The sequence below is a fragment of the Diadema antillarum genome, unplaced genomic scaffold (assembly GCF_040938485.1).
Source record: "Diadema antillarum isolate AM-2024a unplaced genomic scaffold, OU_Dant_1.0 scf00000014, whole genome shotgun sequence".
NCBI classification, from domain to species: Eukaryota; Metazoa; Echinodermata; class Echinoidea; order Diadematoida; family Diadematidae; genus Diadema; species Diadema antillarum.
Genome location: NW_027270903.1, coordinates 1,990,325 through 2,003,766, shown reverse-complemented (window position 1 = coordinate 2,003,766; position 13,442 = coordinate 1,990,325). Strand labels below are relative to the sequence as shown.

General features: G+C 36.1%; 1 protein-coding gene across 1 annotated transcript; it reads right to left on the bottom strand.

The window, feature by feature from the left end:
- Positions 1-4,975: 4,975 nt before the first annotated feature.
- LOC139722756 (uncharacterized) lies at positions 4,976-8,843 on the bottom strand. Its single transcript, XM_071634047.1, has 2 exons — positions 8,657-8,843; positions 4,976-6,893 (listed from the first exon to the last, which is right to left on the bottom strand). Exon 2 carries the CDS (start codon positions 6,878-6,880, stop codon positions 5,018-5,020), a length of 1,863 nt encoding a protein of 620 aa, XP_071490148.1. The 5' UTR covers positions 6,881-6,893; positions 8,657-8,843; the 3' UTR covers positions 4,976-5,017.
- Positions 8,844-13,442: the final 4,599 nt, after the last annotated feature.

Below are 13,442 nucleotides of genomic sequence, written 5' to 3'. Positions count from 1 at the left end.
TGTCTAATCAGCATGTAGGAAGGTGCTAACACAAATTAGATTGAATATGGTCTTACTTAAAGACGAAAATGAAATAAACTCATGAAGAGTTTGTTATTTTAGAAATCGGGAAGAATTACACAGCGCTCACAAAATGGCCGAGCAGTTTTCAGAGGAATGTCTGTATTCTTCGTGACCTTTTTCACTCTCACCATTGATATTTATAGAAGCGGGGTTTCCCCATGGCTCAAACACAGCAAGTGTATAGGCCTATCCGACATCACAGCGTATATAGATCGTTCACCTTGCGCAGTGAGCCAATCGTACGACATGATTTTGATTTTCTGTCTTTCATTGCACTGAGGGGATACTGTTAGCGTGTCACCATCTCATTTGAAATGAACTTGCATTCTGTTCTTTGACCGAAAATGGTACTGATCACTGAATCTCATGAGTAGTCCACCCTAAATGGAAGCTGCCTCCGCCTCGTAAATATTACATATTGGTCCACTTGGCAGGGTGATACCTCTTGTCAGGTGAAACAGAGATGGCAAAATAGGACCCTTTCAGCTCTTAGACTTTTGATGTGAACTAGTGCTGCCGTATAGCATTTATAAGCCCTACTTTGGTAAATTCACACAAGAGCATTTCTCATCACACATGAATGCATTTCACTGTGTGCAAAAGAATTTTAAAGGAGGGGAAGCTTATTCATGTGTGGACAACCATGCCTGACACATTCATATTCTTGTGCTGCAAGACATATGATTTTATCTTATTTCTTTCGACTAACAATTTCATATCAGTTGTGACAATCTGGCAAGTATGATGCTTAGAATTAGGTTGAAACGATCCCCTCTAGCAACAAGGATAGATTGGGATCTTTTTATCAATATGTCAATACATCTTTTTGTGTTATGTATATATTTCAATTAAACATTCGCACGTACCAATGGGAAGATAATTATATCATATAAATATAAACATAATCATCTATATTGTATATTTATATTGTGCGAAAAACAATATGTTATAATAAAGGAAAGGGAGAGAGGGGGGGGGGGGTTACAAGTTGATCACACAAACATACATATACAACGACACACATACACACACTCATACACACACATAACAGCTTCACCATAAACGTTTGACATCGTTCAAACAAGCCTCTCAACAGTAGGAGTTACTATCAACTTGTTAACAAGGAGTTCCCGTTATTGACATATCATACACTGCTACTAACAGCCACGCAGACAACACGCAAATTCACAATGTACTTGAACGAGTGAACGAGCAATAGGTTTAATCCTGTAAGAAGTTCACTTTAATTTCATGCATGCACTTACATCTATAAAAACCAAAAAAAAAAAAGGCAATGAAATATATAAAAAGCCAATTAAAACACCACAAAGCTTGCAAAATATAGACATATAATCTGAATCATGTGTACAGTGGAGGTATACACACTCAACGAACTGTGTAAAAAGACAACAATATAAAAAACAGAACAAATGGAAAACAACTGCAATGAAACAACTGGATGTTTGGTGTTAAAGAAAACATAGGGAGAATTCAACATGCTTTCATTTTTTTCTAGCATAATATAAGAGCACTTTACTAGCCACTTGAAGGAACCAGGGGATAAATTACTACCCTATGCACAGTATCAAGTTGATAGAATGTGTAATTTTCATGAAATATGAAGTTTTGTTGAATTATTTTAATGTTTTCTTTATATTGCTGTCCACACACGACGTCATGAACTCCGGTAGATATATATACTCATCTCATCCACCGGTTCTAACACAAAAACTTTATAAAAAAATCATAACTTTTGCATCGATGATCCAAGTTTTCTCAAGCTTTCACCGATGCCTTCTACTATTGTTGCTGCTTTCACTCAATCCACATTTCTCTTCGGGTTTTGATTTCCTTTATAGAGACTGTACAGTTCTGGTTGAGGTGAGGATTTAGCTTTTAACGTTGTCCGAGATATTCAGAAACCATTCTATGAAATGTCAGAGAGCATGTAATTCTAAGGGGAGTCAAAAATGTATTTGATGAAAATCGGTTTTCAAATTGCTGAGATAAAAAAAAAAAAAACACACCCAAGGTCAAGCAAGAAGATCCTAATAAAAGGCATGGCCTGACGCATTTTATTATTTCACTTTTCTTGATGTCTCAGCCATTTTCATCACAAAAAAAAAAGATGTTGAATCCTTTTTAGAATTACAAGCTCTTTCATATTTCATAAGATGTTTCTCATTTTCTCACTTAGGAATGTTATAAACCTGAATCTTCACCTCAACCAGTACTGTACAGTCCCTTATATTTATTTTTTCTTTATCTTATTAACTCATATTCAAATACATGGTGTCAAGTTCAAATACGTGATCTTCCACGGGGCCCTGTGTTTTACAACATAGAATATTCGAACCTTCATATCTATCAGACAAGTCATAGACATAGAATAAAAGAACAACAAAGACATAAATGTGATTATTGTTGTCATCTTTTTACATTACCATGTATAACTGAAAGGGAAAAAAAACATATTAGTTCCTGGATATATACATAGGGTAGAAAATTAATATGTAAAAATAGAAGAATTATGGAATGGAAAAGGGATTGCGAGTGTGATGATATAGGAGTAGGGTGTGGTAAAGATTATCCCGTGATAGCCCGACGCTGCAAAGTCAATCTCTAAAAAAGATACACGATGTTAAAGAGTTTACTCCCGTGCAAATATTGTGCAATTCAGTTAGAGCATTGGAACTAGATACTTTGTACTTGATATTTTGGATACTTTGTACTTCATATTTTGGATGATTTGAAATTATTTTGCGAGTGGCCTCATAGAAAACAGAACGGTCTTGTTATTAAACAACACCAACAGCAACAACAACATTTTCAACAACAACAACAACAACAACAACAACAACAACAACAACAACAACTACAGCAAGTATAACAGGTTTACGTAGTTCAAGTAGTTAGGATTGGCAATGATATCAAATCGATGTGTAAAGTGGCACTACAGTTGCTGCTGCTGCCTATAGGGGAGGTTCCATGACAAAATTCTCAAAATATATAAATTTTCTATATTTTTAACTTAGTGACCTTTTGCCACCAGAAATAAAAACAAACACAGGGAAGTAGAAAATTTTAAAGGCGCTTAGTGTCAAGTGATTGCAACCAACAAAACAACAATAAACAGACACATTGTAAATGCAGAAGAACCAGAGTAGTATGGACACACCATAATTACAACTTATACGGGCAGATATGCTTATGTCATTAAAGATACATCGGGTGAATTTCCATTGAACCCTCAAATGTTTTAGGTCTCACTGCAGTGAGAGGAGGTGGAGAGAGAGGCGGAGAGAGGGAGAGGGAGAGGGAGAGAGAGAGCAAACAAGACTGCAGATATCGGTATGTAACACTGTGAATGAATGATCAGATTGCTTTATAATGTTACAATGACCGGCGATTGATAATAACGAAACGCTGATATATATTTTTTTTAATGCAAAAAGAAACAATACTCTAGAATGCCAATGCATTGTAAATATCCACCATTTCATAATTAATTCTAATTGAATAAAATTCAATTCAATTCAATTCAATTAAATTAAATTCAATAGTTAATGTATTTCCTTCATCAAAAAAGAAAAAAAGAACATGATTCAAAGCGGTACAAGTTGTAAATCTGTCTTTCATCCCTCTGATAAGGACAGTTTTTATTCAAATACAATATAAAATATATGTACGAATGATGTCATAAAAAAGAAAAAATGCACTTTGTCATGGCAGCAAAGAAAAAGTAAGTAAACCTAACGATGGAAAACAGTGTTCCACTAAAAAGATCAGCTTGTAAGAAACACTGGAATTATAACAACAACCACACCAATTTTTGTATGTCAATGAAATGTTATTCATTTTAAATTTTCATAAGATACAGATAATGTACATAACCTCATTGATACATGATGCCGATACTATAAACAATACTTTCGTATTATTAGTTACTCATAGTGTTTCTCTTAGGCTCGAACCAGCAAGTGTGAGGGCTACTAATGAAGCAGTGATGGCTCCGACAGATGGAGCTGGAGAAGCACCTATCAAGTCTTGTGATGACAGCAAGGCTGGTGGTAAGAAGCGAGGCATGTATGGCGTCTATTCGACGGTATTGCTGGCCAAGATTGGACAATCCTATTTACACAAATGAACAACATACTTCCAGCCCCGTGGGGGCCAACAATGGACCCTAGCAGAACCCCGAAATTAAAGAATTTTTAAAACAAAGTGAAAAAAACTTCTTTAATACAAAACAAAAACTTCTTCAAAACATCAGATACTATGGGTGACTACAGTTAGAATGTATCTAATTGACTTCTATGAATAAGGTACATTCAGGGGTGGCTCCATCGGGGCCAGCAACGAAAAAAGGAGGGATTTTTTTTTAGAATAGAATTTATGTCCTTTTTGAAAATACACGCTCAAATTCTCCAAAAGGAATACAAATAATACAGAATGTATTGATCACCATGCCCCCTGGAGCCCTCAAATCTGCCCCACTCCGCATGTTTTCTATGTTCATGGGTAATGTTATGCAAAAATGCCTGGAAGGTGGTCTTGGAATAATCAGGTATAAGCCCGAGACCCCCAGGTCTCTTGTTGCTGGTTTCACCCGAAGATCATCCCCCAAGCTTACCGTTGTATCATTTAGAGCATGAATGTCGCAAAAAAATGTTGTAACTGACTTTTCTTTATTTTTGGAATGTTTAACAATCCACATAAAATCTTCGACATGATTAAAGCCCTTATAAGTGTATGAATGTTCATGTGAGAAGGCATGATACATGTACAGGACAATTATTACATGTAAAATTCATTCAAAGTATATTTCTAGTCACGTAGAATATCACACCAAAGATTCTTCTTCTTCTTCTTCTTCTTCTTCTTCTTCTTCTTCTTCATCTTCTTCTTTTGGATATGCTACTGCAGTACAAAATGTCGTCTATGACAGTCCACGTTAAATCGCATTTAATATGCAAAGTCTGTTTGGAGTGCAGAAAGCTATCTCCCCACTCTCAAACTCTTGTAGATAGTACCAACTCAACATTTCCCTTCTTATACTAAAATCAATGAGATTGTGCATGTGCTTCAAATCACTCGTGTATCGATCGATACTGAAGAGGCCCTTGTCGTGCTTCACCCAGGCTACAATGACCGAATCATCTCTACAAACAGCTGGGTAGGGAATCATACCCTCCTTCTTCAAGACTTTCTCCTTCTTCCCCGTACCATCAAGGCACACAACAGTCGAGTCTTGTAGAATCAGTTTTCCCGTGTTGTTAAAGGAAAATAATTGCGATGGTCTATGTCCATCACACATCATACTCCTGACAGCCTTGCCACCCTGTGGGGTAAATACCTGGATCTTCATGAGTTCCCTATAACCCACGTAGATATTATCATCTCTATCCATAGTGAGACCACCATACCTTCCTTTATCCACCCTCATCGTCTCGAACGTGACGTCAAGCTTCTCCCACTGAGGAGTGTAGAGTGACACCTTGTTATTTATATCACGTACTACACTTCGGCCATCAGACAGGAATCCAATTCTCCTGACTCCGACATTCTTCAGCACGGTCTGCTGTAACTCGCCATAAGGGGAGTAGAGATGGATTCCACCATTATACGATCCCACCGCCATCTTACCGCCTGGTGAACGAGAGATACAGGACATGCAATTTCTGCTAGGGAGGTTTACGTTTGCTTTGACATTCCAGTTAGGTGAGACGTCACCTCCCTGGACATCCCACGTGTAATCTTCCAACTTTCCTAGACAAAGTTCATTAACCTTCTCGTATCTACGGAATGAAATCTTCTGGGCTCGTTCTTTCATACCTCTCGGTGGTTGGTCATCAGGATCATCTCGTCCCAGAAAGCTTTTCAAGTTTTCGCACAGCGTGTCGTGTGCTATCAATGCGTTTTTCTCTAGTGGTACCTTCATACCGTTAGTTACCAGCTCTTCCATAGCGTTCATGTGACTGATTGTTCGCCGACTCTCTTCCTCCATGACTTGTAATTCCTTCTCGAATTTCTCAGACCATTGTTTCACTCGACTTTTGAGCTCTTCTCTACTGTCTGACAATAGCTGCATGTATTCCTCATACGTCTTATCGATGTCGTCCTTGAGCTTTCTAAACATACTTGCTATTTCATTGCGTTGTGTCTCTATGAACTCGATATGATTTTCAATGGTCGTTTTCTTTGATTTGACTCCCCTTTTCAACTCTTTGATATTTTCAATCAATTTTTCCTCATAGATAGCTGCCTCTTCGATATCATGTCCTGCTTTTGAGTGTTTCAACATCCCACACTTAAAGCAGACGTATTCCCGACATCCAGTGCAGAAACACTCCTCATCATCATTAGGATGTTTCTTACATTTCCGTCGCATTTTAAGCGGAACTTTTCCTGAGAGCACCTCGCTCACGGACACCACTTCGTGGTTGAAGAACGGTTTCCAGGTAGAGTGTTTTTTCTCACAGGCTTTACACATATATTTCCCGCAGTCCTGACAGTAGCACACAGCTGGAGACTTGCTGTCCATCTCACAAACTGTGCATGTTGGACTCGCGACTTTCACTTTGTCCACGAGGGAACTCAAGGGTATGTTGGTTTGCAACTTATCCACATCTCCACTGGGTAGGGGCGTTTCTTTCCTGCATATAGGGCATGTTATAGTTTTCTGAGTTTGAGATATTCGTTGAAGACAGTCTTTGCAGAACGTGTGAGAGCATGTCAGTGATTTAGGTTGGCTGAAAAGAGTCAGACAGATAGGGCACTCCAGATTCTGGCTGATGATCTGATGAAACGTTGCCATGGTGTCTATTTCTCTATTAGCAAAAGAAACACAAAGTGGTAAAAACATCGATAAATACCATAAAAAACTGAGTTTATCGTTTACCAGATAGAAAGGGCGAAAGTTCGTTCGAAACATGTTGGTAGAATGTATACATTCTTAAAACCGAACGAAATAATGAAGCACAATCTAAGAGACCTGTGTGAATGTTTTCTTTTTTATCATATCCGCTGAGGATACATTTCCGGGTTTAAAGAAACGTCATTATTTAGCATGGTTCATTTGAGTGGAGGAGATAACATTAAGGTATTAAGTGGACCGCCATACGATGACATAGAATAAAATTAGATGCAACTCGTTGATTCTCTTACAGAAGTATTCGTAAAACAATAATGAGTTGCACTGTATTCAATTCAATTCATTTATTTTCATTTTTTCCAACAAAACATAACAAAGAATAAATAAAAAATTATGTCATAAACGTATACATTCGATACGACACACTTATAAAACATATAAAGATACACTCATCAAAATATATATGGGTATTAGATTCGAGCATGCAGCTAAGGGGGGGGGGGTAACTCTTTTAATCGTGATCTTGTACCATCTACTTATCAGCGATAACATCATCCAGTGATGTCATTTGCAAAAGTTGTCTTGTAAAAACGAGAAAAAAAAATCAATGAAAATGAGCGATATGAGAGATATTTTGATTAAGAATCGTGCGTCCATCAATGTCCATTTGTCTGTTTGTATGTAGGCCTAATGGAACAAGAAGTCCTTCAATCTATACAATATATATATATATATATATATATATATATATATATATATATATGAGAGAGAGAGAAAGAGGGAGAGAGAGAGAGAGGTGATTTTCTTTTTTATTGCATGACAATAATGGCTTCCTCAGTCTTGGAAGACCCGGAAGAACTTTCATCCACTTATTTCATGCGTGAGAGACAGAGTTTAGCACAGAGAAAATATTTGTTTTCGAATAGCCAAACGTCGAAATGGTGCAAGAAAGGGGTGAATAAAAGTAAATGAGTACGGATAAAAGGGCCTTTCAGCTCCTGTCTGACTGTAGGCAGTCAGGTCTACAGTCACCTTTGATTCGAAGTCCTTTCGTCTGAGTTTTATGTATACATGGCGAGAGACAAACGCTCTTGCAGACTATGAGACAGAATTGACTGCCACTATTGGCTTCCTGTATACCTTTCCAACCATATAATCCTGTAATCAACCCTATCTTTATTTGAACGCTTAAAGTTATCTTGTGAGGCTTTCGATGAGATGCTTTCATTATTTAGGGTAGCATCATTTTATCGGTGATTAGAATGCATCAACTTCAGTTCTGGATGACAGTCTCGAAGAGGTCTGACCTTTGCCAAGTCTATTTACTTCTCGAATAATGATTATGCCTACGTGATATCTGTTAGCACAAAATGTTTGATAACATTGTCAGACGTTAATCTATTTCCAGCGGAGACAATGACTGATATCTTTATTCTACAGCATATTGTAACATGCTGATTGATTTGTCAATTTTTCTGTTTCCCTAACTTTCAATTGCATTACGAATATAAAAAAGAGGTGTGGGGTGGGACTTAACATGCTCACAACATCACCAAAATCATGACAGAAAACTATTCACCAAACAAACAAGGGTATACAACTTTGGGCATATTCCGTGGTCATGCATTATTTGTAAAACTACGTGTCAGGCACAATATTTACGAACACACGAAGGCAGGGGGCACGATTGTGGATATCATTTCGTATGTAAATGCTTACCAAGTTATGCTGTACTTCCGGGTTCAATATTGCTGATTTACGTCTCGTTCCGAATCAAATACAGACATAAACTTGCAATCTGTTGTCTAATCTCCCTATAGGAAATTGCGAACACATATTAGACAGAATGTGGTCATAATTTCAAGATCCACGCAAGAGGAATAAACTCATGGAGAGTTGGCTTTCCGTCACACAAAGGTATTAGACAGCACTCACAAAAATGGCCGGACAACTTTCAGAGGAAAGTTTGTTTTCTTTGTGACGTTTTCGCTCACCCCTAACCCCTGATGGAAGCGGGTTTTCCCCACATCTCAAACACTCTGTACCGTCTACTTGAAATCACAGCGCACAATGAATGTTCCTATTACACAGTAGCCTCTCGTATGGCACTAAAGAAACAGTATAGTTTTGGTTGAGTTTTGGAAACAGGTTTCAACTTGCTCGGATATAATTCTAAACCAGTTGTACGAAATATTAAAAAGAGCTTATAAACTTCGAAGAGGAGTCCAAACATTATTGATGAAAATCGGTTTTGAGGAGTTCTTCTCACATTGCATTCACTTTGATATTTTATAAAAGTGGTATTTACTTAATACTTAACGAAAAAAAAAATCTGAATCCACATGTAAGTTAAAACAAATAGGCATATAATTGTTCTTTTAAGCTACGATGAGAAACTTCTTTAAAGACATGAAAGAGAAAAATATGAAAAATAGCTTTGTTTAAAAATCACATTATCTGAGTAAAATGAGACATACTACTTTAGAGAGTTATGTAATTTATTCATATGTCTGATTCTTTTTTTTGTTATCTTTCAGAGACACTTCAAACTATACAAGGAGCCGATTGGCATTTGTACGCCATACAGTATTTGCCTGAAGTTCGCATGGCATTAACGGGCCATCTATCCAGCCTCATAACCGGAGGGCCAAACCCCAAAAACTCGCTTATTTAACGAGTGAGTTGCACTCTCTCTACAAACTAAGTAGACCATGTTTATTTTCAAGATTTTATTGTAACAAACAACATTCCACTGGTCTACCTCAAAAAAATTGTTGCGAAAGCCTCCAAATCCAAGATGGCGTCCAAAATGGCCGCCATATTAACCGAATTTGTTATTTGAATGATAGAATTCGACAGAAACATCAGATTTCAACAAATGTGATGTCATATGAAAGAAAATAAAATTTTCTACAAGTTGATACCATTTTTGTGGGTTATTGTGATAACTGGATTGAGATTTTAAGGAAAAAACACTAATTTTTTGATATTTTTCTGAAAAAAGGAAAATCATGAAAATGCTTGATTCAGCATAAATCAGAAAATGACTGAAGGATTATCTTGAAACGTTTCAGGAATTTTGTTTGACATATAATTAATATTTGGACAAAATTAAGGGTCAGTACCGCTTTTTGTTTAAGAGTAATAATGTCTCAAACTTGAAAACTCACTTTGTAAAAATGGGCACATTAGTTGTGACAAGACATTGCTGGTCATAAAAAAAGTCTGCGCGCATTAAGACTACTACTGGCACTGGCGCGTGTAGCAGTGCCAGTGGTGCGTGTAGTAGTCTTAGCAAACGCAGACTCTTGCTTTGACAAACAAGGGTTTGTGCCTGCAAACTAACTTTTCATACCAAGTGGTAGCTTAGGTGACGCTGATCGCTATCATTTCAAAGTGGATTGTTCTGAAGCAGATGAGATGAAGCAAAATTATCTTTCAAATAGAGGTAGAAGCTTGAAACAACCTGGCTTTAGAAAGTTTCTAACAAAATTTGGATCAATCACTCAAAAAAAAAAATCAAGATTGCAGGCCATCAAAGCTGACATAGTGTGTTTCGCCAGAGTAAATGTATCATTTCGATTTTGATATAATTTTGTCTGTTTTGCTTATATGGTTTGTTTATATGGTTTTTATATAAATTTGAAAATTGTAATGCTATTTCAAACCATCTTAGGTTTTTATGGAGACATTGTTCAGAATGCACCGTAAATATTTCTCTAAAAAGTTAAAAAAAAGTTGAATTAAAAATGTTTACGAAAATCATGTAGAAATTAACATCTTTCCCATATAATCAATATTTGGAGAAAATTAGAGGTCAGTATTGTATTTGGTTCAGGAGTTGTAATGTCTCAAACTTGAGATCTCATTTTACATAATATCATGTTTTTACGCGCATCTGTTTCCAAAGATGTCACAGAAGGTCAAATCCAAGTTTGTGCTTACTTTTCGAGTTCCGTCCACTCTCTCTATAAATAAGACCATGCATAAAGTTACTAAGCGTACTTAGCAATGTTTCGTAAGTACACCTCAGTAGATTTGTTACAAAAACCTCCAAAGTACAGATACGGTCCAATAGGGTCGCCATTTTTATTGAATTTAACATTTCTATTGATAGAAACATCGGATTGCAGAAACTTTGATGTCATGTGAAGGAGAGTATAAAAACTTCCTAAAAGTTGTTACCACTTTAGATGTGTATTGTGATAAATGGGGGGAGGGGAGGAAATTCATATTTTATATTGTTTTGAAGAAAGAATGAAATGTAAAAATGCATGATTTAGTATTTATCAAAGAAGAACCGAATAATTATTTTGAAACCTGCGATTGTGATTGAGATCTACTGAGAGGAGACATAATTCATATTTATGGAATTACAAGCAATATCATACACTGTTGACAAGTTAATATCTAAAACTTGAAAAAAAAAGATATATCTATGCATTATAAATTTTGCATACAATGTGTTTACATGGTCACATGTATACATGGTCACATGTAATACTGTAATGGTCTATTGACTTACAAGTGCCTGCAAAATATCTTTTCATGCCAAGTGGACAGGTAGGTGACACTGGTCGCTATTACTGTAGCATTTCATGGTAGATTGTTCTGAGGCAGATAAGATTGAACATTGAACAAAAAGTATTTTCCAAAAAGAGATAGGAGCTTGGAATTTGGCACAAATTTTGCCAATGTGTCATATTTAGCGACAAAAATAGTATCCGCACAAAATTCAAGATGGCAGTAATTGATTGAGGTTGTCGTCGTTCAAGACATTATTTACCATAGGTGCACGTAAAACCAAAACCCACCTTTAGTTAATTCCTCAAACTAGTTCTAAACTGTGAGTTAGGGATAGAACAACTAATGTACAAACTTAAATCAGTATAATCATTGCAAATATTATTAGATATACTAAATAGATCTGATAAGGTTTATACTTAGCTGTCAACAGTTATCATGGTTAATGATTTCTTGTAAAGAAATGGTGATATCTTCGTATGTTTTAGTCTTTATTTTAATTTTTTATACATGGTAGAATGTTTTGTGATACAACAAACCTGCACATATAAATCGAATGTGATATCCCAATGGTAAACAATGCATTATGTGTGTTGCGTCAAAGTTAAATCTCAACTTATGATTTAATATATTCTTTTAATCATCTTATATTGCTGTCTATTATATGTTTCTATACATCCGAACGATATTGCGTAGTGTAAACCATATTGAGGGTCTTTTTTTTGGGGGGGGGGGTGGAACTCATTCCAGTGGAACTCATTTTGGGTAAGGCCCAATCTTTGATGAAAAAGAAATGCTTCTGTATCAAAGATATGCTTTTTTTACACTTGTATGCTACTCTGCTGTTGCAGAAACGTGAATAATGATGATACTATGTGTAATAATGTCCGTAGATCCTTGTCCTTAAAAGCCCTTCTGATCCCCCCCCCCCCGAAAATCCGACTGGGCTGCAATTTCTCAAATTTGCCTTTAAATGTCTTGTGCGAAATTATTTTTCAGTATATTTTTCGAATAAAACTGTCCAAATGTATTTTTCGTGCTGTATATTCACATTTACAAAAATTAAGCGTGCTGAAACTGTATTTACTGTTATTAGATTTTTCTTACATTGTTTTTAGGCTGATTTCATGTTGGTTATAGTGTCACAATTGATCTGAACTTAGGCCATTTCATGCTTTCCCATAGTAGATATCAGAATCACTCGAGAGTGAAAATGTTCATTTTCATTCATTTTAGAGTGACCTCAGGGATCACTCGAAGAATGACGAGTGGTCCCTGAGGTCACTCTAAAATGAGTGAAAATGAACATTTTCACTCAAAATTAATTCCAATTTCACTCTAAATTCACTGTTTTCTGTTATTCACTCCTTCAAAAGTGAATACTTCCACTCGATTTTTTCTCTTTTTTGGAGAGTAGAATATCACTGGTCTTAAAAATGTCTCCATAAAAACCTAAGACGGTTTGAAATAGCATTACAATGTTTGAAATATGTAAAAACATAATTATAAATAGATAGCACAACAGACACAATTTTATGAAAACCATGATAATACATTTAATTTGGCGCAATAAACTATGAAAACTTTGATGGCTGTCATCTTGATTTTTTTTTTTTTTTTTTGGTGGTTGATCTAAATTCTGCCTTAAAGGACAAGTCCACCTTCATGTACATAAGGATTGAGAGAATGCAGCAATATTAGTAGAACACATCAGTGAAAGTTTGACTTTACTTTTAAAATAAAGTGCACTTTTCTTCGACTTGCGACTGACGTATGTTAATGGTAATATTATTCCCCCTGCCTTCTGAAAGAGAGAAGTCGTGTGTTCTTTTGTTATGCGAGAAAAATGGAAATATGTTGAATTTTCTTTATTCTTTCTTTATATCGTTGTACTCATGTGACATCACAAGCTATAGTAGTCTTTCCATCCAGCCATGACTAAGTAGAAACTTCAAAAATGCATAATTTTTTAACAGATTGT

Excerpts from the sequence above, each read along its gene's own strand:
- LOC139722756 (XM_071634047.1), bottom strand. The coding sequence starts at position 6,880 with ATGGCAACGTTTCATCAGATCATCAGCCAGAATCTGGAGTGCCCTATC.